This window comes from Sciurus carolinensis, chromosome 4 (genome assembly GCF_902686445.1).
Source record: "Sciurus carolinensis chromosome 4, mSciCar1.2, whole genome shotgun sequence".
In the NCBI taxonomy this organism is placed as follows: Eukaryota; Metazoa; Chordata; class Mammalia; order Rodentia; family Sciuridae; genus Sciurus; species Sciurus carolinensis.
Genome location: NC_062216.1, coordinates 50,137,499 through 50,164,434, shown reverse-complemented (window position 1 = coordinate 50,164,434; position 26,936 = coordinate 50,137,499). Strand labels below are relative to the sequence as shown.

General features: G+C 40.3%; 2 protein-coding genes and 1 pseudogene across 6 annotated transcripts in view; 2 read left to right on the top strand and 1 right to left on the bottom strand.

The window, feature by feature from the left end:
- The window catches only part of Pomk (protein O-mannose kinase), a 26,914-nt gene extending 6,992 nt beyond the window's left edge, over window positions 1-19,922 (top strand). For all 4 annotated transcript variants that reach the window (XM_047549579.1, XM_047549578.1, XM_047549577.1 and 1 more), the window contains exons 3-5: window positions 2,103-2,199; window positions 3,439-3,741; window positions 14,604-19,922. In XM_047549579.1, the coding sequence (XP_047405535.1) occupies window positions 3,460-3,741; window positions 14,604-15,326 (1,005 nt within the window). In that variant the 5' untranslated portion in view covers window positions 2,103-2,199; window positions 3,439-3,459 and the 3' untranslated portion in view covers window positions 15,327-19,922. The remainder of the gene's footprint in view (window positions 1-2,102; window positions 2,200-3,438; window positions 3,742-14,603) is intronic.
- The window catches only part of Hgsnat (heparan-alpha-glucosaminide N-acetyltransferase), a 58,771-nt gene continuing 35,557 nt past the window's right edge, over window positions 3,723-26,936 (top strand). Inside the window, exon 1 of one of the 2 annotated variants that reach the window (XM_047549576.1) lies at window positions 3,723-3,741. Coding sequence is in view for 1 of the 2 variants with exons in the window: in XM_047549575.1 (XP_047405531.1) it covers window positions 26,687-26,936 (250 nt within the window). In the remaining variant the exon portion in view is untranslated. Of the gene's footprint in view, window positions 3,742-26,662 lie in introns of those variants that run through there. The other variant, XM_047549575.1, reaches the window with a different exon arrangement.
- Window positions 16,389-26,930, bottom strand: LOC124982627 (HSPB1-associated protein 1-like; annotated as a pseudogene).

The following is a 26,936-nucleotide window of genomic DNA, read 5'->3' as shown; positions in this document are numbered from 1 at the left end:
GAGGTATGAAGTAGTATTTCATCATGCTTATTATGATTTGCATTTGCCTTCATGGCAAATGAAATTGAACATCTTTTCATGTGCCTTTTGGCCACCAATATGACTTCTTTGAAGAAATGTCTGTTCCAGTCCTTTGCCAGTTTTTCAATTAAATTCTTACTGTTGAGGGGAAATCTTATCTTTGAGTTGTCTATCAGACATTCAAATAGTATATCAAGGAAGCAAGCTTTGAGGTCTAGGAGAGTCTAGGATTGGAGGTATACTTATGAGTCTGTCAGCAAGTAGGAATGGAGAGTCATGAGTCAGATGGGATTACCCAGGGAATACGTGAAGAGGTGTGAGGTTTGAGACCAGGGCAATAAGCACATAGAGTCAGAGAGAAGAGGGAGTGTACTTTCCCAGAAACCAAGTAAGGAGAGTGTTTTAAGGAGGAGGGAGAGATCAGCTATACCCAATGCAGCTAATGGGTCCAGTAAGACTGGGACTGTGCATTAATTGTTGTGCATAGTAAAGTGGATATCACTGATGGTGACCTTAATTGAGGTCAGTTTGGGTGGAGTAGCAGTATGTTGGTGAGAAGGAGAGGATAGCAAACCTACAGGGAGTAGGTTTGGGTACTCTATGGAGTTTGCTGAAAAGGGAAGAAAGGACTAGGACTTTAGCCAGGGGAGAAAGTAGGGTGATGACAGGGTGAATTAGACAACGGGAGGAACTGTGGCATGATTCCAAAGAGAAGAGAACTGCTGGCGCTGAGTCCCTGGGCAGGTGTACAACATGGTGTTTTTCAGAGCTTTCCAGCATAGTCAGTTTTGGACAGGAAAGTGGTGAGTATACAGGAACCTAGGACCAGGTATTGGGAACTTGTGGAAATGCTCTCTGGTTGCTTCTGCTTTTCAGTAAGACAGGAGACAAGATCATTAGCCAAAAGCAGAAGTGGGAGAAAAGGCCATATAAATTAGAAGAATGAGGGTGACCTAATCCAGCCAACATAAGGCCACATGGGTTTATGAATAATTTCAATGAATGGAACTGTATACCAGTGGGATTAGATGTTGCAAAGGGAAAGAAAGCATTGTAGAATTGGGGGGATGGAAAGTTTAAATGAAGTAGCGTTCTGTACTTCTGATGAGCTCAACCCAAACTGGGCTGTGCATAAAGAATTCAAGATAATGTCTAGATTACAAAGTGGACCCCAAGGTACTATTTCCTTGGAGACAACAAGGTTAACATAAATGAGCAGTAAACTCCAGAGCTTGATATCTGAAGCTCTGCTTGTTTGGAAATTGAAGTCACTTTTCTTTGTGACTTAGATCCTCCAAGCAAGACTGGGATGTTTCATTCTTAATGACATGTCTTTAAGTGACATAATTTCTGACAGTCTGTGATTGTCAAAAACAAAGTTTTTCAGTGATACAAAAGTAGTGAACGTTCAAAGAAAAGGGGTTGTTTGACACTTTGTAAGCTGTGGCTTATCCTTAGGAAAAGTGCATTTCCTGTTAACTTTATGGCTGGTGTGGTTGGTATCTGTTGTCCTAACTCAATGAATGGTAGGTAAATTTTACTTCCTTAAGGACAAGGTATGAAAGAGCTGTCTTCTGAATTTTTCATGGTTGGTTCCTCTCAGTCCTCTGGGCTTGATATGAATTTTATATCTTCAGAGAGGTCTGGGATTCTTCATTCATTTATTCTCTATCCTTGAACCCTTATCACAGGATAATGATTAAATTTTATTTACTTGTTTATTATCTGTCTTCCCCACCTTATTTTCCACTGAGCTCCAAGAGGATAGACCCATGTCTGTTTAATTCAGTTGTGTATTTCATGCTCAGTGCAGAGATGAGCCAGTAGAAGCTACTTAATATGGTGGAGAGAGCAGATTGAGACCAAATAGAGGCTAGAGAGGGCTCTGCACCCACATAGGCTGACAGGGCTTTGGTAATGGTGGTTAGGCTGTCCAAGGCCTGCCTTGTAGCTCCTGGACACCTAGTCACTAGGAGGGCCTCTAGGAAAGGGGAATGAATCATTTGGACTGCTGTGATTTGTATGTGTACAGTGTTGTAATTTTTTTTCAACAAACCTCCTTTTTTGGTACTTCATGGAAGAGGACTTTCAAACCAGTCCCTGGGACCAACCAGAACACTGTTTGACCCAGATACCTGGATGGAGACCTAGCTGGGAGAAGGAGGATGCTCCTGGAAGGTAAAGCTACATGTTGTAGTTGTCTCTGGCACAAGGAGCACAAGGCAGTTCTATCACTAGTATCTCTGGGCATCTCAGTGCCTATATTCAGCTGACACATAGTAACGTGGCTATATCTATTATATTGATGGTCCTCCACTCTGCTTTATACATAGCTTCTGCCCCCAGCCCCCTGAGTGACAAGCTCTCTCTCTGCTTAGAGTCTTTACCCAGGCTTGTCCCCACCTGGACCCCTCTTACACATGTCCTGCAATGGTTCCAGTGCTGGAGTTCATGTCTTCTCAGGAGTACTAATTGCCATTGTCATCTGAGTCCTCTTTCTAATCTCACCACTCATGAATTCTTTGACTCTTATCCCAGATTATTGCCAGGGCCTCCTAACTAGTCTCCAAACCTCCATCTCCCACCCCAGATCCACTTTTCATATCTGTTGAAGGTTTGCTTCTTAAAAATGTTTAGAGTTTGGACTGGGGATGCAGCTCAGTGGTAGGAGTGCTCACATAGCATACCCAGGGCCCTGGGTTCAATCCCTAGAACCACAAATGAAAAAAATAAACCATGAACTTTTGTCTGTCCCCCCTCTCTCACCTCTGCTGGGGATCAAACCTAGGCCTCATGCATGCTAGGTGAGTGCTCTGCCACTGAGCTACAGCTCCATCTTGTTCAAGGGCTTTTGAGTACCTTCCAAGGAAAATCCCAGTTTCTTAGCTCCTGCCCCAGGCCCACTGCTTTTAATTTCCTAAATATTTATGAGTATCTACTTCGTATAAATTACTGTAAGACAGAGAGACAGATACCTCCCTTTCAGCATAATCTAGATGAATAATAAATAATAAATAAACCAGGTGTGGTGACACATACCTATCATCCCGGTGACGGGGAGACTGAGGCAGGATGATTGAAGTTCAAAACCAGCCTCAGCAACTTAGCAAAACCCTGTCTCAAAATTTTAAAAGGGGTAGGGATGTGAATTAGTGGTTAAGTGCTCCTGAGTTCAAATCCTGGTGCCCCACCAAAAACGAAAATGATTATGGGAGCATGGAAACAGCTGAAATCGAACAGTTAGTGTAAGTCTAATGTTCATTTCCTCCCTTGCTCCTCTCATGACTCCAAAGCTTATAGGACTTATGAGTGGGGAGGCATGAGAGGGTATAGCTACCTTCAGGCCAGTGTCTTCAAAACCCTCATGGAAGTTATAGCTGACAGTGTTAATACTCCTTGTTTCCTGTTTTATTGTAGGAACTGAAACGGGATAACAACATGGAAAGGAAAGCCCAGGAGAGCAGGAAAGGTCTCACCCACAGAGAAGTTCCCCGCGTCGTTGGGCTGCTGCTCACCATGGCCCTTATGAATGTGCTCCTTTACCTCTACCTTGACCGATTTTTCATATCCCCTCAACATTCCACCAAGGACCCTAGATCTTGTCCGCATGGTTACTTCAGAATGGGGCAGATGAAAAACTGCTCACCCTGGCTGTCTTGTGAGGAGCTGAGGACCGAAGTGAGACAATTAAAGCGCGTTGGGGAAGGAGCCGTGAAGAGAGTGAGTACATGGTTTTCTTCTGCATTACCACCAGTATCAGCTCTTTGGGAGAGCAGTTTGGCATTCTGTGCTAAGACTCATAAAAGGAAGTGAATGTGGTGGCACCTTCCTGTAGTCCCAGCACTTGGGAGGTTGAGTCAAGAGGGTCACTTAAGCCCAGGAGTTTGAGTCCAGCCTGGGCCACAAAGTGAGATCCTGTCTTAAAGCTCCATAAAGTCTGTGTATATGTCCTTTAGCCCAGTAATCTCATATCTGGGATTTTGACTTTAAAAGAAGAAAAAAATCTGAAGGATGAAAAAAAGCTAAATGTATAAAAGAGTACTATACTAATGGAAAATTAGGACTAACAATTTTAGGAGAACAATTAGTTAAATTATGGTCCAACCACTTGATGGAATGTTCTATAGCTATTTTAGGAACCCCATGTAGCAACAGAAGAAAATCTTAAGAAAAATAAGTGAAAAAAGCAAGATACAGAATTGTGTAGTTATTTTCAACTGCAAAATTACATATTTATGTAGAAAAATGCAAAAGTGGCAGAAATTATAAAAGACAGGGGATTATGAGCAAGTTTTTTATTGATTTTCAAACCATGATGGTATTATTGATTTTTAAAATTTTCTTTTATTTGAAAAGAGACATCAAGGAGTGAATTCAGTTCTCAAATAGAAACTCCAAGAGCCCTGTCCCATTGGTAGCCATTTGTATGCTACACTCTGTGTGATTGTCATTTCTGTGGAAGCTGAATCTACTGATAGGCAGCCAGTGAGTGAAGAAAGGTTCTTCGTGAATTTGTGACAGGCAGAAGGCAGGGAGAGATCAGGAAATGCATCTTCAGAGCTGCAGTTTGATAAATGACTAATGTGGATGCCATGGCTTCCTCCTGAATGTGGATGGAAACATCTTAAAGAAAGGAGTTAGGGAGAAGGGGAAGAAATTTGTATAAAGTACTTTATTCATTGTAGGTGCTGTGAGTAGATTGGCCAAAGCAATGGGAGACCACGATGAGAATGTGGGCATCTGGGGAAGAGGTGTTCTAGTAAGAAAGATGAGTCTGAGCAGAGACTCCATTCCTCTGTGCAGGAAACATTCCTTGTTGTTCAAGGACCAGGAAGGAAGCTAGTGTGACCAGAGAGCAGGAAGAGAAAAAGAGGTCCATGAGGCCTGAGAAGGGTCAAGTGGGGAGCAAGATCATGCTGGGCCTCACAGAACTTTGAGAACCCCTGGAATAATTTTAGAGAAATTCACATGTTAAAGCAATTATCTTAGCTGCCACGTGAAGAGTGGATGAAGGGTGGCAAGGGTGGAAGACTGGTTCAGCTTTTTTGCATGTGATGAGATGGTTATGGCTTGAAAGGGTGTTAGTAACAAATAGAAATCAGTAGATTCTGGACATATGTTAATGGTATTACCAATAGGATTTTCTAATAGACTGAATGTGCGATATGAGAGAGTGTGACCAGAAGGTTCCTAGCCTGGCCACTAGGAAGATTAGAGTTGTTATTACCTGACATGGGGAAGACAGAAAAGAACAGATTCTGTGTCTGAGGTGGACATGCTAATTCTGGTGGTTCATTCAGGTGGGGATGCAGGCAACTGAATGCACAAGTCCAGAAGTATGGATGAGGTTTGAGAGAATATAAATTTGGGGCTCAATATTATTTAGATGCTTTTGAAAGTATTAGAATGTTGTGGGGGGGAATCACTAAAGAAGGGATATGAGTAGATAAGAGACCAGCTCATTTCTGTCCTCTTGAAAGAGGTGACCTTGAAAGCTAGGTGCAGTGGTGCATGCCTACAATACTAGTTACTTGGGATGCTAGTCCCTGCAGTTAGGAAGATTCTGTCACAAAGTGGATGTATGTAGCTCAGTGTAGAGTGCTTGCCTAACATGCATGAGGCCATGGGTTCATCCTCGTACTGGTGAGGGAAATGTATATACAAAGAGGTGACCTTGAATGTGTTATGTCTATGGTTGTAATGGTTCAGAACGTTTTTGGAATTCATTGGAATTGCTTCCCACCTCCCAGAGAATATGGTTTTGATGGTGGCAAGTAATTATCACTTGTAGATAGATTTAATTTTAGGGAACCACAAATCATATTCATCCAAATATGAGATTTAATGGTGTGGCTAATAAGCCTAAGCAATATCATTTTATTACAATGACGTATCAGTAGCCAGGTGTGATGGCACACACCTGTAATCCCAGCTACTCAGGAGCATGAGGCAGGAAGATCTTAAGTTGAAGGTCAATTTAGTGAGACCCTGTTTCAAAAAAAAAGTAAAGTGTGAACAAAAAGCCATTATATTAATTTTTTGTTTGGTTTTTCTTTAGCTGAAACTTCCCTCAGGACAAAATATTTTGAACACTTGTGTGTTAGCTGCATTGGTCAGGAGCCTTGTCTGCCCTCTCCCCTTTCAGAACCCCAGGACCTTTGCAGTTTGGCACAGAGGAGACCGTCAGTATCCTGAATATTGTCACTTATTGGAATAGCTGCCTGTCATATAACCCTTTTCCTTTTCGTTGCCCAACCTCGTCTCCACACAGGTGCCTCTTCTTATCCTGGCACCCCAGGCTGGAAGGCATAGGTTTTTCAGTAGGAATTTCTTTCTCTTTTTTATAGTATTTCAGGTCAAATCCAGGGCCTCATGTATGCTAGGCAAGTGCTCTACCACTGAACTACATCTTATTCCCTTCAGTAGGAATTTCTAAATTCAAAATTCTTGACATTCCACTCTGACCTCCCCCTCCTCTTCTAATTCTTTTGATCCAGCAATTCCTCAGTCCCATGGAGAATTTGAGTATCCATCTCACTGCTCTTTCACTTTCTGACACCCCTCCTGTCTCCACTTCCTGATTCCCCTAGCAGAGATTCCACGGGTTTTATTTTTATCACTCTTTTACAAAGAGTTGGAACAACTGTCTCTATCATGCCTGGCTGCTGTTGAAACCCAACTATGCACTTGGACTTCAGCAACTCTGCTGAAGTAAGGGAGAAATTCCACAATCACATGATTTAAATGCACTACCACAAACCTCAGGTAAGCACTGAGCATAGCCCAACTGTCCTTAATAATTTTATTCCCATTCTCTGAGAAATATTTCTTCAAACATTCCCATCCTTTGTCTTAGCTAATCTTTTTTTTTTTTTTTTTTTCCGTGGTGCTGGGGATCGAACCCAGGGCCTTGTGCTTACAAGGCAAGCAAGCAAGCTAATCTTGTTTTATGAGATATGAAAGCAGAAACCATCCAAAAGGAATGTCTTCATTCTGCTTCCACCAGATCTGTAAACCAGCAGCTCAGCTCTCATCCCTGATTCTCATGGTTCCACTTACTTAAGTGGCTTCCTGCGTTGTCAGCCTTTCCCACTCTGAACTTCATTACTATTGATATACAAACACACTCTCTTTGAAAAAGAAAGTCCTATTCCCTTGATTCCCCTACCCTCTGTAGCCCCTGCCCTTTCTCTGCTTCCATTATAGAAAGCTGCTCTAACTCTATTCCACCTTCCTTGCTCTCAGTCACTCTTTTATCCCCTTCCAATGTGTCTTCAAAACACCACCACTCTAGGGAAACTTCTCTTATTAAGGTCCCAAGTCATGTTAGTTCTGATTTCAGAATATGTCCCAATGTCCTCAAGTAGTCTCTGTCCACAGACCCGCCTCTCTTGCCTTCTAACAGGTCTTCTTGCTTATACTTTTGCCACCCACTATATATAGTTGTCTTTTAGACACAGATCGGATCATGCCACTTTTCTTCCTTAAAACCGCTTTGGTGGCTTCCTATTGACCCTTGGGGAAAAAAATTAAGCTTCTAATTATCCATCTTGTGCTCCACCCTCCCTGCTGTGGATTCTTTCTGCCTCCCAGAACTCTTCCCAGAATCCTCACACCTGCCTTTCAGTCATTCTGGTCTTTCCAGTGTTCCTTGTTCAAACCAAGCCCTTTCTTACAGGTCTTTTCTTGCTGACATTCTGCCACTTCCCACCCCAGTACTGGAAATTGGGATTGAACTCAGTGATGCTCCACCAGTGAGCTGCATCTCCACCCTTTTTATTTTTATTTAATTTTTTTATTTTTTTATTTTTTTTACCTTTAATTTCCCTTTTTTATTTTTATTTATTTTTTTAAATTTATTTTTATTATAAACAAAATGGGATACATATTGTTTCTCTATTTTTACATGGAGTAAAGGCATACCATTTGTGTAAACATACATTAACACAGGGTAATGTTGTTTGACTCATTGTTATTTTTTCCTCCCCCCCACCCCTCCCACCCCTCTTTTCTCTCTTTACAGTCCCTCCTTCCTCCTTTCTTGCCCCCTCCCACCCCCATTATGTGTCATCATCTACTTATCAGTGAGATCATTCTTCCTTTGGTTTTTTGAGATTGGCTTATCTCACTTAGCATGATATTCTCCAATTTCATTCATTTGCCTGCAGTAATGCCATAATTTTATTCTTTATGGCTGAGTAATATTCCATTGTGTGTGTGTGTGTGTGTGTGTGTGTATATATATATATATATATATATATATATATATATATATATATCACAGTTTCTTTATCCATTCATGAATTGAAGGACATCTAGGTTGATTCCACAATCTGGCTATTGTGAATTGAGCAGCTATGAACATTGATGTGGCTGCATCTCTGTAGTATGCTGATTTTAAGTCCTTTGGGTATAGGCCAAGGAGTGGGATAGATAGGTCAAATGGTGGGTCCATTCCAAGTTTTCTAAGGAATCTTCACACTGCTTTCCAGAGTGGCTGCACTAATTTGCAACCCTGCCAGCAGTGTACAAGTGTACCTTTTTCCCCACATCCTCTCTAGCACCTATTGTTGCTTGTATTCTTGATAATCGCCATTCTAATTGGGGTGAGATGGAATCTTAGGGTAGTTTTGATTTGTATTTCTCTTATTACTAGAGAAGTAGAACTTTTTTTATATGTCTGTTGATTGTTTGTAGATGATCTTCTGTGAAGTGTCTGTTCATTTCCTTAGCCCATTTGTTTACTGGATTTTTTGTATTCTTGGTGTAGAGTTTTATGTGTCCTTTATATATTCTGGAAAACAGTGCTCTATCTGAAGTATGAATGGCAAAGATTTTCTCCCGCTCTGTAGGCTCTCTCTTCACATTGCTGATAGTTTCCTTCACTGAGAGAAAGCTTTTTAGTTTGAAGCTATGAGAGTCCTGTTAAGGAAGTCTATGGCCATACTACCAAAAGTGCTATACAGATTCAATGCAATTCCAATTAAAATTCCAATTGATGTACCTCACTGAAATAGAGCAAGAAAACATGAAATTCATCTGGAAGAATAAGAAACCCAGAATAGCTAAAGCAATCCTTAGCAGGAATAGCAAAGCAGGGGATATCGCAATACCAGACCTTCAACTATACTACAAAGCAATACTAACAAAAACAGCATGGTATTGGCACCAAAATAGACAGGTAGATCAATGGAACAGAATACAGGACATGGACACAAACCCAAATAAATACAATTTTCTCATATTAGACAAAGGGGCCAAAAATATGCAATGGAGAAAAGATAGCATCTTCAACAAATGGTGCTGGGAAAACTGGAAATCCATATGCAGCAGAATGAACATAAACCCCTATCTCTCACCCTGCACAAAACTCAACTCAAAATGGATCAAAGACCTCAGAATCAGACCAGAGACCCTTCATCTTATAGAAGAAAATGCAGGTCCAAATCTTCAACATGTTGGCCCAGGATCAGTCTTCCCTTTTTTATTAATGAGAAGGTTCTGTGGTTTCAAGTCTCGATGCAACACCATTCTTCTGTGGCAATAAGTTAATCCATGTAGAATTTGGTCTAGAAACATCAGATACTCAAGGACAAGAGTCAAAGATTTATCTGTGTAAATGATGTCTTGTACGGTTACTATGTTTGCATGTTTTAAATCCTTTAAGAGTGAAGCTTTCCAAGTTTTTCTAATTTGATGTACATTTCTGATTTCTCAAGCCCCATTTCTGACTCCATTGAGATCCATCTATGTTTATGATCCATCTATGTTTATGACAAACACCTGTCGGTGACTGGACTTCATCAGATGACTTCCAGAAGATTGGTAACTCTCAACATCTGATCCCATTTTTAGATATTTGTGATCAATATTGAAAGAGTAAGGCTTCTCCTGATGGCCATTAGTTAAGAAACAACAATGAGAGAGTCAGGGGTACAACACGGTGACAGAGTACTTGTCTAGAATACATAGGTCCCTCTCTCTCTGATATCTCCTCCCCACACACAGGCACCAGAGGAAAGTCCAGGAGACCGCACATTAGGAAGATAGCCCTCTCCTCCGGGATGGCCTGATCGCAGTCGAAGAGGCCGCAGCGCCAGCTTCTGACTCCATGTCCCCGTTGAACAGAGCCTGGCACTGCTCCGCGCCCATTTTTGAGAGGGGGTCTAAATAAGTTGCCCAGGCTGGCCTCAAATTTTGTGATCTTCCTGCCTCAGCCTCCTGATTAGCTGGTTTTAGAGATGTGCACCACCTCTCCCAGAGTTCTGTTACTCTTCCAAGAGGACTTCCCTGATGCTCCTAAGAGTGCCACCCTTACCGTATCTTCTAGTTCTCATTTATCTTGTTTTTGCTTGTCTCTTATAAATGTGTAAGTGCCCTGAGAGCATAGAAGGTGTGTCCAGGGCATCTAGCCATACATTACTGTATCTAGGACACATTTTGGGGGCCAGAGCATAAAAGCTCATTAATTGAATTCTCAGTGCATAAGATATTGATTTATTCTCAGATAGTTTCCTCAATATATACATGTGGTGCCATTCCCCTGTCTTCCTCAGACTGTACTTTTGGTTTGTGTTTGGAATGGCCAAGGGCGTTGTGTTCTCTACCCATAGCAATTTGTAGCTTTGCCCATAAACTACAGTAACTGTTTTGGGAAAGGCAGATAGACCTATTGCTTTTTCTGTATTCCTTTTTTCTTAATTATAAAAGTAGTATATTCAACTCAGGTATTTATTAGGCAAAGCACAAAGTTAAAGTTTCCTTTTCCTTTTCCTTCCTCTTGCTCTCTCTGTCCTCAGTCTTATTCCTAAGAAAAACAGTTCGGGGTTCACCGACTTTGGGCTTATAAACCCAAGATTATGCTCAAAGACCCATGCTGGGTTTGGTGGCACATGCCTGTAATCTTAGCTACCTGGGAGTCTGAGGCAGAAGGATCACAAGATTGAAGCTATCTGGATAACTTAGTGAGACACTGTCTCAAAATAAAAAATGAAAACGACTTGGGATGTAGCTCAGTGTTAGAATGCCCCTGGGTTCAATACCTAGTACCAAACCAAACAAACAAAAACCAGAATGGTCTCTCTGCTTCCATGCTTGCCTGGTACCCCCTTCATCTGTTAACACAATAGACAGAATTATTAAATTATAAGTTAAATATGTGTCCTTTTTCTCCTCAAAATTCTCAAGTGAATTACTTTCTCAATATGAATAAAAACCAGAGACCCCTCCTTTTTTTTTGATACTGGGGATTATAAACACAAGGGTGCTTTACCATTGAGCCACATCCCCAGCCTTTTTTATTTTTTATTTTGAAACAGTCTTGCTAAGTTGCTGAGGCTTGCCTTGAACTGGCCATCATCCTGTCTTAGCCTCCTGAGTTGCTGGGATCACAAGTATCTGCCACCCCATCTGGCAAAGTTCTTTTAATAAAGCTTTACAATGTCTGCCTTTCACTAGACTCTTACCCACTCAGTTTTGCCTTGCCCATCCCACTGCAACAATCCAGGTTTTCTGTGCTGGTGGTCTGTGGGTGTACTTCTTCCCCAGGGCATCTGGCCCAGCTGTTTTCTGGCTAGGATGTAGTTTCCCTATGTATCAAAATGGCTCATTCCCTTATCTCTTTCAGTTTTTTGCTCAGATGTCACCCCAAAAAGACCTTCCCCAGCTATATTTAAAACTGCAAACCCTTCCTTGTTTTATTCTGAAACACTTTTCACCTTCCAATATACTTTATACATTTCCTGCTTATTTTATTTATTGTCTGCCTCCTGTAGTAGAATGTCAATTTTATCATAGCAGTTATGTCAGTGGTTTTCTGGCAGTGCTGGGGTCTGAACCCAGGGCCCTCACATGCTAGGCAAGTGCTCTACCACTGAGCTAGATGAACCCCCAGCCCAATTTTTTTCCTTTGACGTAAGTTTTTTCTTTCTTTCTTTCTTTTTTTGTATTGGGGATTGAACCCAGTGGTGCTCATTTTGAGCTACATCTCCAGTCCTTCTTGTTTTTATTTTTTAACTTAGAGACAGTCTCACTAAGTTGTTAAGGGTGTCCCTAAGTTGCTTAGACTGACCTTGAACTTGTGATCCTCCTGCCTCAAGCTCCCAAGTCTTTGGGATTACAGGTGTGTGCCACCTCACCTGGTTGACATAAATTATTGTTAAATGAAGACACATTTAACTACATTGACTACAGTTAAATTCTTTGCTTTATGAAAAGACTACATGAACTATCTTTTACATTTTTTATATCTTTCTGTATCTTTTACATTTATAATAAAGGATCACATGGGTGATACAAGGAGTTCCTAGTAATAAATAAGGAAAAGGCAAGTAGCCCTATAGAAAAATTGAATGAAGGACAGCAACCAGACATTTTACAGTAGAAACACAGAAATGTCAATATAGGTGAAAAATGCTCCGTGGTGCCACAGTGCCTGTCATCCCAGCAACCTGAGAGACTGAGGCATAAAGATCACAAGTTGGAGTTTATAACTTAAACAACCCAGTGAGATCCTCTCTCAAACTAAAAAGCAAAAAGAGCTGAGGATGTAGCTTAGTGGTAGAGCGCCCCTGGGTTCAATCTCCTGTACTGAAGAAAGAAAGAAAGAAAGAAAGAAAGAGAGAGAGAGAGAGAAGAAGAAGAAAGAAAAGAAAAGAAAGAAACTCTATCTTTCTGTGGTTGCCTTTTTTTTTTTTTAACCAAGATGACTATTCATATCTGTTTTATAATTTAAAAAAAAAAGATGAACACATTGACGTTCTCTCCAAATATATGTGTTTTAGAAAGTGATTTAAAAAGAGATTGCTAAGAAATGATTTGTAAAAATCCATGATTTGCAGATTTTTAAAAAAATTTTTATTCTTTTTAGTTATACATGACAGTAGAATGTGTTTGGCGAATGATTTGCAGATTTTTAACACTAGAGGTTTTAGATATTTGTGAGTCATCCTAAAGACTAATAATATTTATTAATAAATAATATTTAATAACCTTTTATTTATCTGAGGCACGGAAAAGAATATGACATAATAGAGGATTCAGGAGGAAGTCAGTTGGGACCTGTGGTTATGTCTTCCATGACTTATTGTTGAACATATAGTAGGAGCTTCCTTAAAGTGATCATTGTTTTTGTATGAAAATGGGCCTTGAAAACCAAAACCAAGCCAGACACGGTGGCACATGGTCTGTAATCCCTGCTGCATGGGAGACTTGAGGCACCTGGAAACCAAGTTCAAGACAAGCCTAGGCAACTTAGTGAGAACCTGTTTCAAAAAGAAGAAAAGGAAAGGAAATAAAAGGGCCAGAGGATTTAACTCAGTACTAAAGGGTTTGCCTAGCATGTGGGAGGCTCTTGGCTTCATCCCAGTACTGTGAAACACAAAAATAAAACAACCAAACAACAACAAACCTACCCATCTGTCAGTACTAGTCATAACCATGCACAATAGGTCCAAAGAAGTGATGGATTTTAGCCAGACGTGGTGGTGCAGGCCTATAATCCCAGTGACTCTGGAGGCTGAGGCAGAGGATTATAAGTCCAAAGCCAACCTCAGCAACTTAGTGAGGCTCTAAGTAACTTAGCAAGACCCTGTTTCTAAACAAAATGTAAATGGGCTGGGGATGTGGCTCAGTGGTTAAGTGCCCCTGGGTTCAATTTCTAGAACCAAAAAAAAAAAAAAAAAAAAAAGGAAATGATGGAGTTTAACAAAAAATAAGATTAAAAAAATTTAAGATTTTTTTTATTGGAGTCAAAATATCAAATTCAATGGTAATGCAAATCTATGGAGTATGTTTCATATGAAAATTTATGAATTCATCATATTTTTTACTGAATGTAGCAGTCAGAGCAAAATGGCTTTTTTTTTTTTTTAAATAGAAAAGATGATCCACAGTGAAATTTCTCAGTTTGAGGGATTTGAGGTCTTGAAAGATTTCTCTTTTGAATGTGAAAGGTCAACTGTTTTTATTAGGGTTTTTCCATAAAAAAAAAAAAAAAAAAAAAACTCCCTTCTTAGATCCAGAAGAAATATTCAAGGTCCTCTAGTCCTCTTCCATTTTCTATAGTATTTTTGAGTCTTAAAAAATGTTTTAAATTATAGAAGTAATATATTTTTATTTTGAAAGAATTGGAAAATACCAAAAGATATAAAATACAGAAAGCACCCTTTGTGCTTCAGTAAATTGGAACTGGCAGTCAGTAGGCTGCCCTGTGCTTTTTGCAGGCAGCCTCCCCTCCTGGGCCTACATTCCCTTTGCCCCACATCTGTGCTGCAAGTCCTGACCATCCTGACCATTCCCAGGAACCTTCCAGAGTCATCTCCAACTGGCTGTCAGCATCCAGACCAGTCAGTCCCTCCTGCCCTGAAATTTTTATGCACTCATTTGCTTCCACCTTCCTGCATGTTGTATGTTTGTTCATTGTGAGTCTTTACAACTAAGTGCAACACTAGGACCACAAAGACTGGGTTCTTGTCTCATTCATTTGTCTACTGTGCCACACCTGCCACACAGAAGGTATTTGTTCTTCTTGCCTGACTTCAGGTGGAAGGGTTAGATTTGATGTTCTTCTGGCTTTGTTTCAGGTCTTTCTATCTGAGTGGAAGGAACGCAAAGTTGCTCTCTCTCGGCTCACCAGTTTGGAAATGAAAGATGATTTCCTCTATGGACTACAGATGCTGAAATCTCTACAAAGCAAACACATTGTCACATTGCTTGGCTATTGTGAGGATGACAACACTATTCTTACTGAATATCACCCTTTAGGTTCCTTGAGCAACCTGGAAGAAACACTAAACCTTTCAAAGTACCAGAATGTGAACACATGGCAGCACAGGCTGCAGCTAGCCATGGATTATGTCAGCATCATTAACTACCTGCACCACAGCCCCTTGGGCACACTGGTCATGTGTGACTCCAATGACCTGCCCAAGACACTATCTCAGTATCTGCTGACAAGTAACTTCAGCATTGTGGCAAATGACCTAGATGCCTTACCCCTGGTGAACCACAGCTCTGGGACGTTTGTGAAATGTGGCCACAGGGAGCTTCATGGGGATTTTGTGGCTCCTGAGCAGCTGTGGCCCTATGGCGAGGACACACCCTTTCATGATGATCTCATGCCCTCATATGATGAGAAGATTGATATCTGGAAGATTCCAGATGTCTCCAGTTTCCTTTTGGGGCACGTTGAGGGGAGTGATATGGTTCGATTCCATTTGTTTGATATTCATAAGGCCTGTAAGAGCCAGAATCCTGCAGAAAGACCCACTGCTCAGGATATTTTGGATACTTATCAAAAGGTTTGAATTCACTCAGAGATACTGTGATGTCTCAGACAAGAGAAATGCTATAAAAATCAGTGCAGCCATTGAAGAGTGGGGTTTAAGGACTGAAAGGAAGTTACAGCAGTTCTACTCTGATGGTGGTTTTTTGTGTCAGCTCTGTTTGCTTTTTTGGCTACCCAGCTATATGACTTTCTGCCTATGTTTTCTTTTTTGGCCATTATTTTTTCTCTGGTACCTGGGATTGAACCCATGGCCTCACACATGGTAGGCAAGTACTCTGCCATTGAGCTATACCCCCAGCCCTTTTTATTTTATTTTGAGACAGGTTCTCACTTAATTGCTGAGGCTGGCCTCAAACTTGAGATCCTCCTGCCTCAGCCTCTGGAGTAGCTGGAATTACAGGTGTGCACCACAGTGCCTGGCTTCACCTGCACATTTGAGTGTGTCTACCTCTCCTGGCAACTACATGGAGGTTGCTACCTAAGAGCAAACTGGGTCTGATTAAAATCTGGCTTAATTTGCTTCCTGGCTTAGATGAAGAAAAATAGTGATCTACCCAGTATTTGAAGGAAGTAATAAAGTGTAGCTATAAAGAGGTTCTGCCTACCCTAATAACTGAATTTATGAGCTTTTAAGAAATATATAGATGGAAGATTTTAGACTGGCAGTATATGAAGAAGACAGTCTTCACATAATGTTTTTTCTTCATAGTTTCAAAAATGGCATTGAGTAAAAAATGTTTATAGCAGCACAATTCACAGTATCTATGGAATTAACCCAGATGCCCATCAGTAGATGAATGGATTAAGAAATTCTGGTACATATACACAATGGAGTTCTACTCAGCCATTAAAAAGAATGAAATTATGACATTTGCTAGTAAATGGATAGAAATGGAGAATGTCATACTAAGTGAAATTAACTGAACTCAGAAACTTAAAGGTCGAATATTTATGTGGAATCTAGAGTAAAATAAAGGAAAGAGGGAGGGAAAGATAAGAGTACATAAAGAACCAATCAAATACAAATTAATAGATGGTGAAAAGAAATCTAGTAGAAGGAGAAGGGAAGAGGGGAGGGAAAAGGGGAAGAGAAAAGGGAAGATCATGAACTGAAATCAGTTTCCATGGAATGTAACTGGTACAGTGCCCCTGGGTTCAATTCCTAGTACTGCAAAACAAAAGGAAGGAATGAGGTTCTGATGCATGCTATCATGGATCTTGAAAACATGCTCAGTGAAGGTCACTCACAAAAGATTGCTTATCATATGATTTTATTTATCTGAAATGTCCAGAATAGGAAAATCCATAGAAATAGTATTTGCCGGGGGGTCATAGGGGGTTGGGGTGGAAGAATGGGAATTGACTGATACCAGGTACAGGGCTTTCTGGTAGTGATGAAAATGTTCTGAAATTACATAGCAGTGATGTTTGTACAACACTGAATATGTGAAGTACCACTGAATTGTTTTTAAAAAGGAGGGCAAATATTATCGTATGTGAATTATGTCTCAATAAAACTTATTTTAAAAAATTCTCAATGCCATGTATACTTGAGGAAACTTTCACTAGGCAGTTAATATGTAAAATTAATTATTTGCTCTTACCCTATTCATCTATTCTCACTAGAGGGCTTTTCTCATTGTTTGGACTGTGGTGCAAAACTGTCAGTTTTAAATTAGTTTGTTTTAAATAGTGACAGTAAAGCTAAACTTAACCTCACGGTGCAGGAGAAAGGACATTATACTAGGATTAGAAGACCTAAATTATCCCAGCTGTGTTATGGATTAATTATCTGTTCTCAGGCAGCTCAGACAAATCTAGTCTCTGTCATGAAAAATTTGCAGTTCTACTTTTCTTTCCGAAATTCTCTCTAATGCTTTATAATGCCAGAACCAGACAAGGCTATTGCCTATCATGGTTCAATCTTCAGTTTGGTCTTGGACACAATTAATTATGAGTAGAACTGCAAAAATTATGAGAAGAAGTCATTTTCTAACTAACTAAAACCTTGATGGGGAACTCAGTGCTACATGGCTTGCTCAATGAAAGTTCAGTGGAAGTATCAGAAGAAACAGATGAGGTGCGCCATTATCAAATCACAAGCAAGTACCCACTGCTCTTCTTGGTTACCTCACTCCAAGTGATTAAAAAAAAATCATCACTATATGGTTTGTTTTGTAATTGACATTTTCTCACAGGATGCTGTAAATAATCATGATTGTTAGATAATTCAGCAAAGCAGAAACCTGGCAGTTCCCCAAATGAGGCACACACAGGTGGAGGTGAAAGGTTTATCTCATGTAACTCTCCATAGAAAAGGTCTTTTATTGTATTTCCCCTGTTTTTCTTTTTGAAAGGACAACAAATGAATTTTAATTAGGTAAGAATAAGTATATTTGCAAACATGCAAATTGACCTTTTGCTGTTGCATTTTTTAAAATTTTAAAATCATACTTTTTAAAAATGTCTTTAAAATGTTATTTAAAAATTCATCTGTTAGGATCACAAGCTTTTCCCTTATATCAAAAGTTGTGCCACGATTCTGGTCACTTGCAGATTCACCAAGCAGTCCAGCAAGTCATCTGTAGAAACGAATGATTGAGAAGGGGCTGGAGCACTATTTGAAGCAATTTGTTCCACTTCTGCATTTTCACTTTTACTCATCACACAGTTTTGCAAAGGGTTTACCATCTTTGTTGATAAAGGCTTTGCCATCACTTTCAAATATGCCGCCTCCTTCTGAAGGTGTTTCTTTGGATCTCAGCATTATAGGGACCAGATCAGGGCCAAAGGAACTTGCTGCCTGCTGTTTTCCGACTTCCATGATTATCTTCATGAGCTCCTTCCACCTCCGCATGGTTGCACGTGTTTAAATCTTCATTTTGTGTGTTCTCTTTATTTGTTCTCAGTGCTTAAATTTCTACTATTTTTGATGTTTTATAAGATCCAAAAAGGCAGATACAGCTCCATTTAAGTAGTGACAATTGACTTTGTGTGGTGTTTCCTCAACCTCAGTGGGTTTTAAGCTGTGGTATTGTGTGAGTCCTCTGCAGTTTTCAGTGCACACACAAGTCTGCAGGTGATGGCCTCTCCACCCGGGCTAGGTGGTCCTCTTCCAGTTCAATCCATGAATTTATACTGACAGTGACAGAATCAGTGGTTTCTATGTAATACCACCAGTGTCTGGGAACAAACAGAACCTGTCCTGGGTTCAATGAGACCATAGGTCTTTGAGCTTTCTGAAACTGAGAAAAATGCTTTAAATCAGGATTGACAACATTGATTTTAATGAACATGCTAGATTGTTCATAAGGGATTTTAGTTGGATAAAGGAAAGGCGTATTTTCTGGAGGAAAGATGCCATCTTTTCCTTCCTTGTGCCTGGAATACCAAGTTGCAAACATAGGAATCCAGATGACCGGGGGTCTGGGCTCCATCCACAATGTCCTTTCCTATCCATTTCTTCCAGGAAACCCAAAATCAGACCACATGACGTCCTTGAAAACATCTGTCTTGTCTTCAAACAGACTAACAATATTTATAGTCAGCATAAGCCCAGAATTTGGAATGATCAGAATCTTTAAATGGTTACAGTTCCCAGGTCAGAAACTCTTCAAGTGTAGCTTCCACGTAATTACAAGCAGTTTCATATTGGGAAACTGCTTTTCATTCCCATTCTGAATCGTAGCTGCTTGCCATGAAGGACCTCAGAAAGGTGTTTAGCAGTCCAGGGTCATGCCGGCCAATCAAAAACCGTGTTACAGAAGATTGCAGGCGGTTGAAATGACATTGTAATTTCTTTTTCTCTGGGGTAGAAGGTTTGACATGTTCACCTCAAACTATTCTCTCCTTGAAGCATTTTTGTTTTAACCATGGGGATCCCTCCTTAGGGTGACAGCCGTCATTGTGTGTGTGTGTGTGCGCTTTGGTCCCCTGCAAGCTCTAAACGCCAGGCTAAGGTGAGAGCTCGCCTCTGAACCCACTGCCATGGTCGGAGGCTGCCCCGACTGAACCCAAATGGAAAGGACCTACAGTGGAGTCCCAGCCAGCCCCGCTGGCTACAGTCCTTCCCCTGCACGAGTCCCTGGGTTCGATCCCCAGCACTGGAAAAAAAAAAAAAATGTGTATGTAAAAGTAAATATTGCTCATTTGGGGGATCACTATTGTCATATGACTTTTAACCACATAAGTAATTTAAAATATAAAATCATGCTTTTCTATGTTTTTGAAATGATTTTTCTCCCCCCTCCCCTTTTGCGGTGCTGGGGATGAAACCCAGGACCTCCCATGATAAGCACATGTTCTGCCACTGAGCTATCCCCAGCCCAACTTCGATAATATTTTATGAGGACAAACAGAATGAAGAAAATAATTTAGATTCTTTGGAGAGCTAGCTGTAGTTTGCAATCAAAACTATAATAAAGCAGTCAGCAAGAGTACTGCATCCAGCTAGCTGGGTGTGTTGGCACTTGCCTTTAAACCCAGCGACTTAGGCACGCTGAGAGAGGATCACAAGATCAAAGGTCAGTCTCAACAACTTAGCAAGACCCTGTCTCAAAATAAAAAGGGAGGCTGGGGTTGTGACTCAGTGGTAGAACACTTGCCTAGCACATGTGAGGCACTGGGTTTCATCCTTAGCACTGCATGAAAAATAAATGAAAGCATTGTGTTCATCTACAACTAAAAAAATAAAAAGGACTGGGAATGTAACTCAGTAGTAAAGCACCCCTGGGTTTAATTCCCAGTCCAAAAAAAAAAAAAAAAAAAAAAAAAACTGCATGCAAGTTTAAATTTCTTAATGAAGTAGGGGGATGGCAAGTTCAAGGTCAGTTACAGCAACTTAATGAGATCCTATCTCAAAATAAAATAGAAAGGACTGGGGATGTAGCTCAATAGTAGAGCTCCTCTGGGTTCAATCCCCAGAACTGGAAAAAGAAATCAGTAAATAAAAATAAGATTCTTATTTATACCATAAGCACTGGTCAAGATTTTGTTACCTGGAATTAACTCCTTTGGGAAAAAAATTAGGCTCATTTACTCGTAATTCCATGTAATCAATTGTATAGCATTTCACATGAATGAGTAATGATAGTTATTTTTACTTCTATTACTTCGGGTTTATTACTAGGAAAAGTACTGATTAAAACAGCATGTTTTCACAAGTTCTCTTTATTCTCTCTCTCTTTTTTTTCAACTCTTTCCTCCAAGATTGTTTTGTCTATTCAGATTCCATATGCATTTTAAGTGGATTTTTCTATTTCTGCAAAAAAAAAAAAGTCATTGGGATTTTGATAGATATTATATTGAATCTGTTCATTGCTTTTGGTAGTATTGACATTTTAACACTATTAAGTCTTCTAGTTCACACACACAGTGGTTTTAATTTCCATTTTCCTGGTGACTAGCAATTCTGAGCATCTTTTCATGTGCTTATTGTCTATTTGTATATCTTCCTGGGAGACATGTCTATTCAGATCTTTTGCCAGTTTTTTCTTTGCTTAATTTCAAATGAAATTTTTTGCTTTGTTGTTGAATTGTAGGAATTCTTTCTGATTAGTCTATGAGCTATATGTTTAGCAAATATTTTTCCAAAACTCTGGATTGTCAACTTTCACTTTCTTGGCAGTGTCTTTTAAAACAAAATGTTTTAAATTGTTATTTTGTCCAATGTATCTCCAATTTTCTTTTGTTGCTTGTATTTCTGGTGTTGTATTTAAGAATCCATTGACAAATGCAAAGTCATGAAGATTTATTTCTATTTTTATTTAGTAAGAATTTTATAGTTTTTGCTGTTACATTAAGGGCTTCATCCATTTTGTTAATTTTTGTATATGGTGTAAAGTATCCAATTTCATTCATTTTGACTATTCACAAGTCCCAACAACATTTGTAGTAATGTCTATACTTTGTATTATTTTGATTCTGTCACCCATTGCAGTTGGGCCTTTACTACTACCACTACCCTGAAACTGCTGTCAACTGACCTGGTAGCTTAGTTGAGTGAACGATTTTTAGTTCTTTCCTCTTTAAAATAACTCTTGACTTCTATGATATCACACCTGGTTTCCTTGTAGCACCCAGACTTATTCTCCATCTTTGCTCATTCCATGTGCTCTGAAAGGTTCCATTCTTAGCCCTACATGTGTAGTCTCATGTGGCCTCATTCCTTCCATGACATCACTTGCTGATTTTTCTCAAATATTTAATTCTCCTGAATTTTATCTCAAATTTATTTGCAGATCACGTTGACATATATATGATTGATATCCAGTATATAAAAAGAACTACAACTCAACAAGAGTAAACAATCTAATTAATGGCCAAAGACTTAAATAGACATGTATCTAAAGAAGAACAACTCCAACTCAAAATTTCCCAGATAGCTCTTCTTTCTTCTGAATCTTCATTTGTGTTTCCTACATCTGGTGGATGGCAACCCATCCATCTGATCTCCCAAGCTAGGATCCTACGAATCATCATTTACTTACAGGAGGAAATATTGTTGATTTTAAAAACTCAGCTTATGGAGGGAAGTTTACATGTAATAAAATGCAATTTTAAGTATACATTTCATTGAGTTTTGACACATTTATATACTCATGTCACTACCCCTTCAGATAAGAAACATTTCTCACTCCTGAAATTTTGTATGCATCACATCCCAATCAATCCTTTTCCTACTGCTGACCTCAGTCAAGGACTCTGCTTTCTTTTTAGGCAGTTTAGAATTTCTTTTCCAGGGTTTCAATAAATAGAAGCATGTGTGTCTTAGTTTGTTGTGCTGGTATAACAAAATGTCTGGACTGGATAATTTATAAATTGTATAAATTTACTTTTCATTGTTCTGGAGGTTGGGAAGTCCAGGATCAAGGGACCAGCAAGTTCAGTGTCTAATGAGGTCCCTATCTCTACTTCCAGAGTGATGCTTCACATGATGGGAGGGGTGGAAGGAAAAATTCTTTTAAAAAGGTCCTAATTCCATTGACTAGGAAAAGCACTCATGACCCAATTACCTCCCAAAGGCCCTACTTCTTTGTACTAATGCATTGCAGAATAAGTTTCAACATGAACTTTGGCGGGACACAAACATTCAAACTATAGTATATGTACAGTATATACATTTTGTTTGTTTTCTTTTGCTTAGTGTAATGTTTTGACATTCATCTGTTGTTATATATATCTGTGGTTTATATCTTTTATTGGTGAGTAGTGTTCTGTTGTATGGTGTACTACAATCTGTTCATCCATTTACCTGATGATGGACATTGGTTTTCCAGTTTGGGGATATTATTAAAAAAACTGCTGTTAATGTTAAAATTGCACATTTGTGTATACATGTTTTTCACTTGTTTTAGGCAATATATATAACTGGTCAGGTAGTTATATGTCAATGTTTAACCTCATTTAAAAAAAACAATTTTTAAGCTGTTTTACAAAGCAGTTGAATCATTCTACATTCCCACTAGTGATGTTTAAGAATTCCATTTTAGTCTGTTGGGTGGTGTGCACCTGTGATCTCAGACTCAGGAGGCTGAAGCAGAAGGAACGCAAAAGGGAGTTAACCTCAGCAATTTAGTGAGACTCCATCTCAAAATAAAAAATAAAAAGCTCAGTGGTAGAGCACCCCTGGGTTCAATCCCTATTCCCAAAATAAGAATAAATACAATAAAAATCCATTTGAGCCAGGAGCAGTAGCAAGTCCTGCAGTACTACTACTCTAGAGGCTGAGGCAGGAGGATTGTGAGATTGAGGCTAGCCTGGGCTACACAGTGAGACTGTCTCAAAACAAAAGAAACAAAAAAAACAAGACTTTTATTTCATCTACATCTTTGCTAATATTTGTTACCAGCCCATTTAATTATAGCTTTTCTAAGTAGGTATATAGTGCTATCTCAGTGAAGTTTAAATTTGCCTTTGCCTAAAGACAAATTATACCTTTTAATATGTTTATTGGCAATTTATATATATTGTCTTTCATTAAGAGTCCAAATCTTTTGCCCATGGGGGGCGGGGTTCATTTGTTCCTTTTTTTAAAAAGTATTTTGTTTTAGTTGTAGGTGGACACAATACCTTTATTTTTATGTGGTTCTGAGGATCGAACCTAGGGCCTCATACATGCTAGCCAAGCACTCTACCACTGAGTCACAACTCCAGTACTCATTTGCTGTCTTACAATTAAATTGTAAGAGTTCTAGCTAGGCGAGGTGTTGCCTGCTTGTTATCCTATCTACTCAGGAGGCTGGCATTGAGCTTGTGATCCTCCTGCTTCAGCCTCCTGATTTTTGGGGGATTACAGACATGTGCCATTGTGCCCAGTTTAAATTTATTCAATTTGAAAATTCTATTGTATATGCCATTTTTTTCAATGTCAACATCCAGTTACTTATCTATTAGGAAATAAAAATACAATTTTTGTATATTGACCTTGAATTCTTGACTTTATCAAACTCGTTAGTTCTAGTTTTTTCTTTTTTGTGTATAGATTTAAGGTTTTCCATATATATAATCTTGCCATTTTAAAATAGAGCCTATTTTTTTTTTTTTTTTTTTGGTGCTGGGGATCGAACCCAGGGCTTTGTGCTTACAAGGCAAGCACTCTACCGACTGAGCTATCTCCCCAGCCCCGAGCCTATTTATTTTTAATTAAAAATTTTTTGTTGCTGGGGATTGAACCAGGGTACTTTCTGACTAAGCCACATTCTTGGCCCTTTTACTTTGAGACAGGGTCTCACCAAGTTGTTTAGGGTCTCACTTAATTGCTGAGGCTGGGCTTGAATTTGAAATCCTCCTGCCTCAGCCTCCTGAGTTACTGGGATTTCAGGCATATGCCACCATACCCAGCAAATAAAGCCTATTCGTATGCTTTTATTTTTTCTTGCATTATTACACTGACTAGGACCTCCTCCTGTACAGTGTTAAATAGAGGTGTTAAAGGCAAATATAACTGCCTTATGATTGGAGAGGGAAAACATTTAATCTTTCATGTTCTAAGTTTTTTGTAGATGCCCTTTATCATACTGAGGAAGTTTCCTTCTATTTCTACTTTGCTAGGAGTTGAATAGGGCTACATTTTGCCCAGTGTTCTTTTCTGCATCTGTTGGTCATAGAGGCCATATGACTTGCTTTGGCCAATGAAATGTGAAATCATCCATTTCTTCTGAGCAGGAATTTTAATAGTGTAGGATTTTCTACGTTGCCTTCCCACTGCACCAGTAATGGTAGAAGCTCTTGCTGCAATGAAGCATTGGAATGAGCTTGCATAGTGCTAGCAAGAAGTAAACATGGGGGCTGAGGTTGTGGTCAGTGGTAGAGCACTCGCCTAGTAGGCATGAGGCCCTGGGTTTGATCCTTAGCACCCCATAAAAATAAAATAAAGGTATTGTGTCTACCTACAACTAAAAAACAAAGTTAAAAGAAACAAATTTGGTTGGGATAAATCCAAGAGATCAGAACTATTCATTAGCGTACTATATTTTAATGGAGAAGATTTTGCCCTCAGGAAAAACTACTTGTCTTCATGGATCTTACATTCTTATGTAAAGAAAACAAATGTACACTATCATGTCAGAAATTAGTGCAATGAAGAAAATAAAGCAGATGAAAAAAGGATGTCATATGGAGGATGTTTTAGTTTTAGGTGAAGTTATTGGGGAGGTCTCCTTAAAGGAGGCAACAATGGAGCTGATATCTGAATGAAGTAAGGGAGGGAGCCATGAGATATCTGGGTGGAGGGTGTTCCAATTAAAGGGAATAGCTCATATATAGCCCTAAGACAGGAAGTCCAGATTCTCTTAGGCATGGAGGGTGGTGAGCAAGTTGAAAGAATTGTCCTCTGAGAGAGAAGAACAGAGCCACCCGATGACCCCTGTGGTTCAAGCCCGGGTTGGACCAGAGAGGGCCACTACTGAGCAGAACAGCAGTGATTTGTAGACTTGTTGCAATGGCTTTGCTAGAGTGCTCAGACATTAGTGTTGCCCCACATCTGGGATTCTGAACACTTCATTCAGGCTCAGCTCCTTTGTTGCCTTGTTTAAGGAGACCTTTCCCAATAACTTTTCCTAAAACTAAAAGTAGGGCAGAGGACAGAGAAAAAAAGAGACCTGTCCCTGACATTTTGGCTAGGGACTTTACTTGAGAAAAATAATTTGAACTTGAGACTGAGAGTGTTCATGATCGTTACTTTCTTGAAAGTCATTCTCCACCTCATCAACAGTTTCCTACTGTCCTTAGGAAAAAGTGTATACTGTCTATTTAAACCTCCTGTCACCTCCCTTCCTTCATAAAACTCTGCTCCAGTTGCACCGGATTTCGTTCGGATCCTTTGCTAAGCTGTGTTCTCTTTGAGTCCTTACAAAGAGTTTCCCTTCTGCTGGAAATGTTCTTCTTCACTTCTCCTGGGTAACATCCTCAGGACAAAGGTAAACCCCAGTCCTCCTGGACGCTTTCCAGGGGGCTAGTTTAGGTGTTGTCAAATGCTACCTTAGCATCTTATCCTAACATGGCACTAATCACACTGTTTTGTAAATTAAAAAAAATCAAATAATTCAGGCATGCAAAGAAATAAATTTTTCGAAAGTCCCAGAGTGTGCACTCATATACCTATTTATCACCCAACTTAAGTAATAAAATACTGCCAATTGAAGCCCACTGTAAAGCAGGCTTCTGCTCTCTCCCTACCCACAACTTTTACTTGAATTTCTTGTTCATGTTTCCATGTGTGTCTGTACACTTCTATTACATACGTATATTCTCGAACTTACCGTACTGCTTTGCTTCACTTTGTTATTAAAGAGTTATTCTGCAGCCTGGATTTTCCCCTCACCCCTATTTCTGAGATTCACCCATGTGGATACAGTGAGTGCCTTGAACTTCATCAGAGATTGACAACAGGTTTTTCAAAGCAGTAGTAACACTTGGTGGCTTTTAAGTCGTGTTTCCTTCTCTAGATAGAAAACGCCTGGGTGTATGTAGGGGTGGGGGACACGACCCTTAAGTCTTGCTTACCGTGGTCCTTCCCGGAACGATGGACAGAGGTCTGTAATACCAATTTGTGTGGTGAACGCCTGGGTGCAGGAATTTAGCAGAATGTTGCCCAGGGAAATGGTGAAGGATTGGGCAGCAAAGACTCCGGGCCTGCGGGAGACCTTGTCCTGTGGATGTTCTGTCCCCGAAGACAAAAACACCGCCGCAAAGTGTAGAAAGTCTTGGCTCTTGGTTAAGCTTCCCCCAGGGCAGGGCCTAGAGAGGCCTGGCCCAGCCCCGGCGGGGCCTGCCACGGCCCGGCCCTTCGGCCTTCCCCACCTCCCGCACTGCCCTCCGCTCCTCCGCCTCCCCCTCGGTGACTCAGGCGGCGGCAGTGACGGCATCGGAGCGGAGGCGATGACGGGCGCGCGGCCGCCCACCGCGGAGAAGCGCCGGGCGGAGGAGCGCGGCGGCCCTGGAGCAGCGTTCCAGGAGGCGGCGCCCGGGAGGGAGCGGAGGCCGGAGAGAGCGGCGGGCGACATGCGCGGGATGCTGGGCGCGGGATGGGGGCTGGCTGCGCTGCTGCTGGCGGCGTCTATGCTGAGCGCCGCGCTGCTGGCCCCTGGCGGCTCCCCAGAGCGGGGCGCGGAAGCCGAGCCGCAGCGAG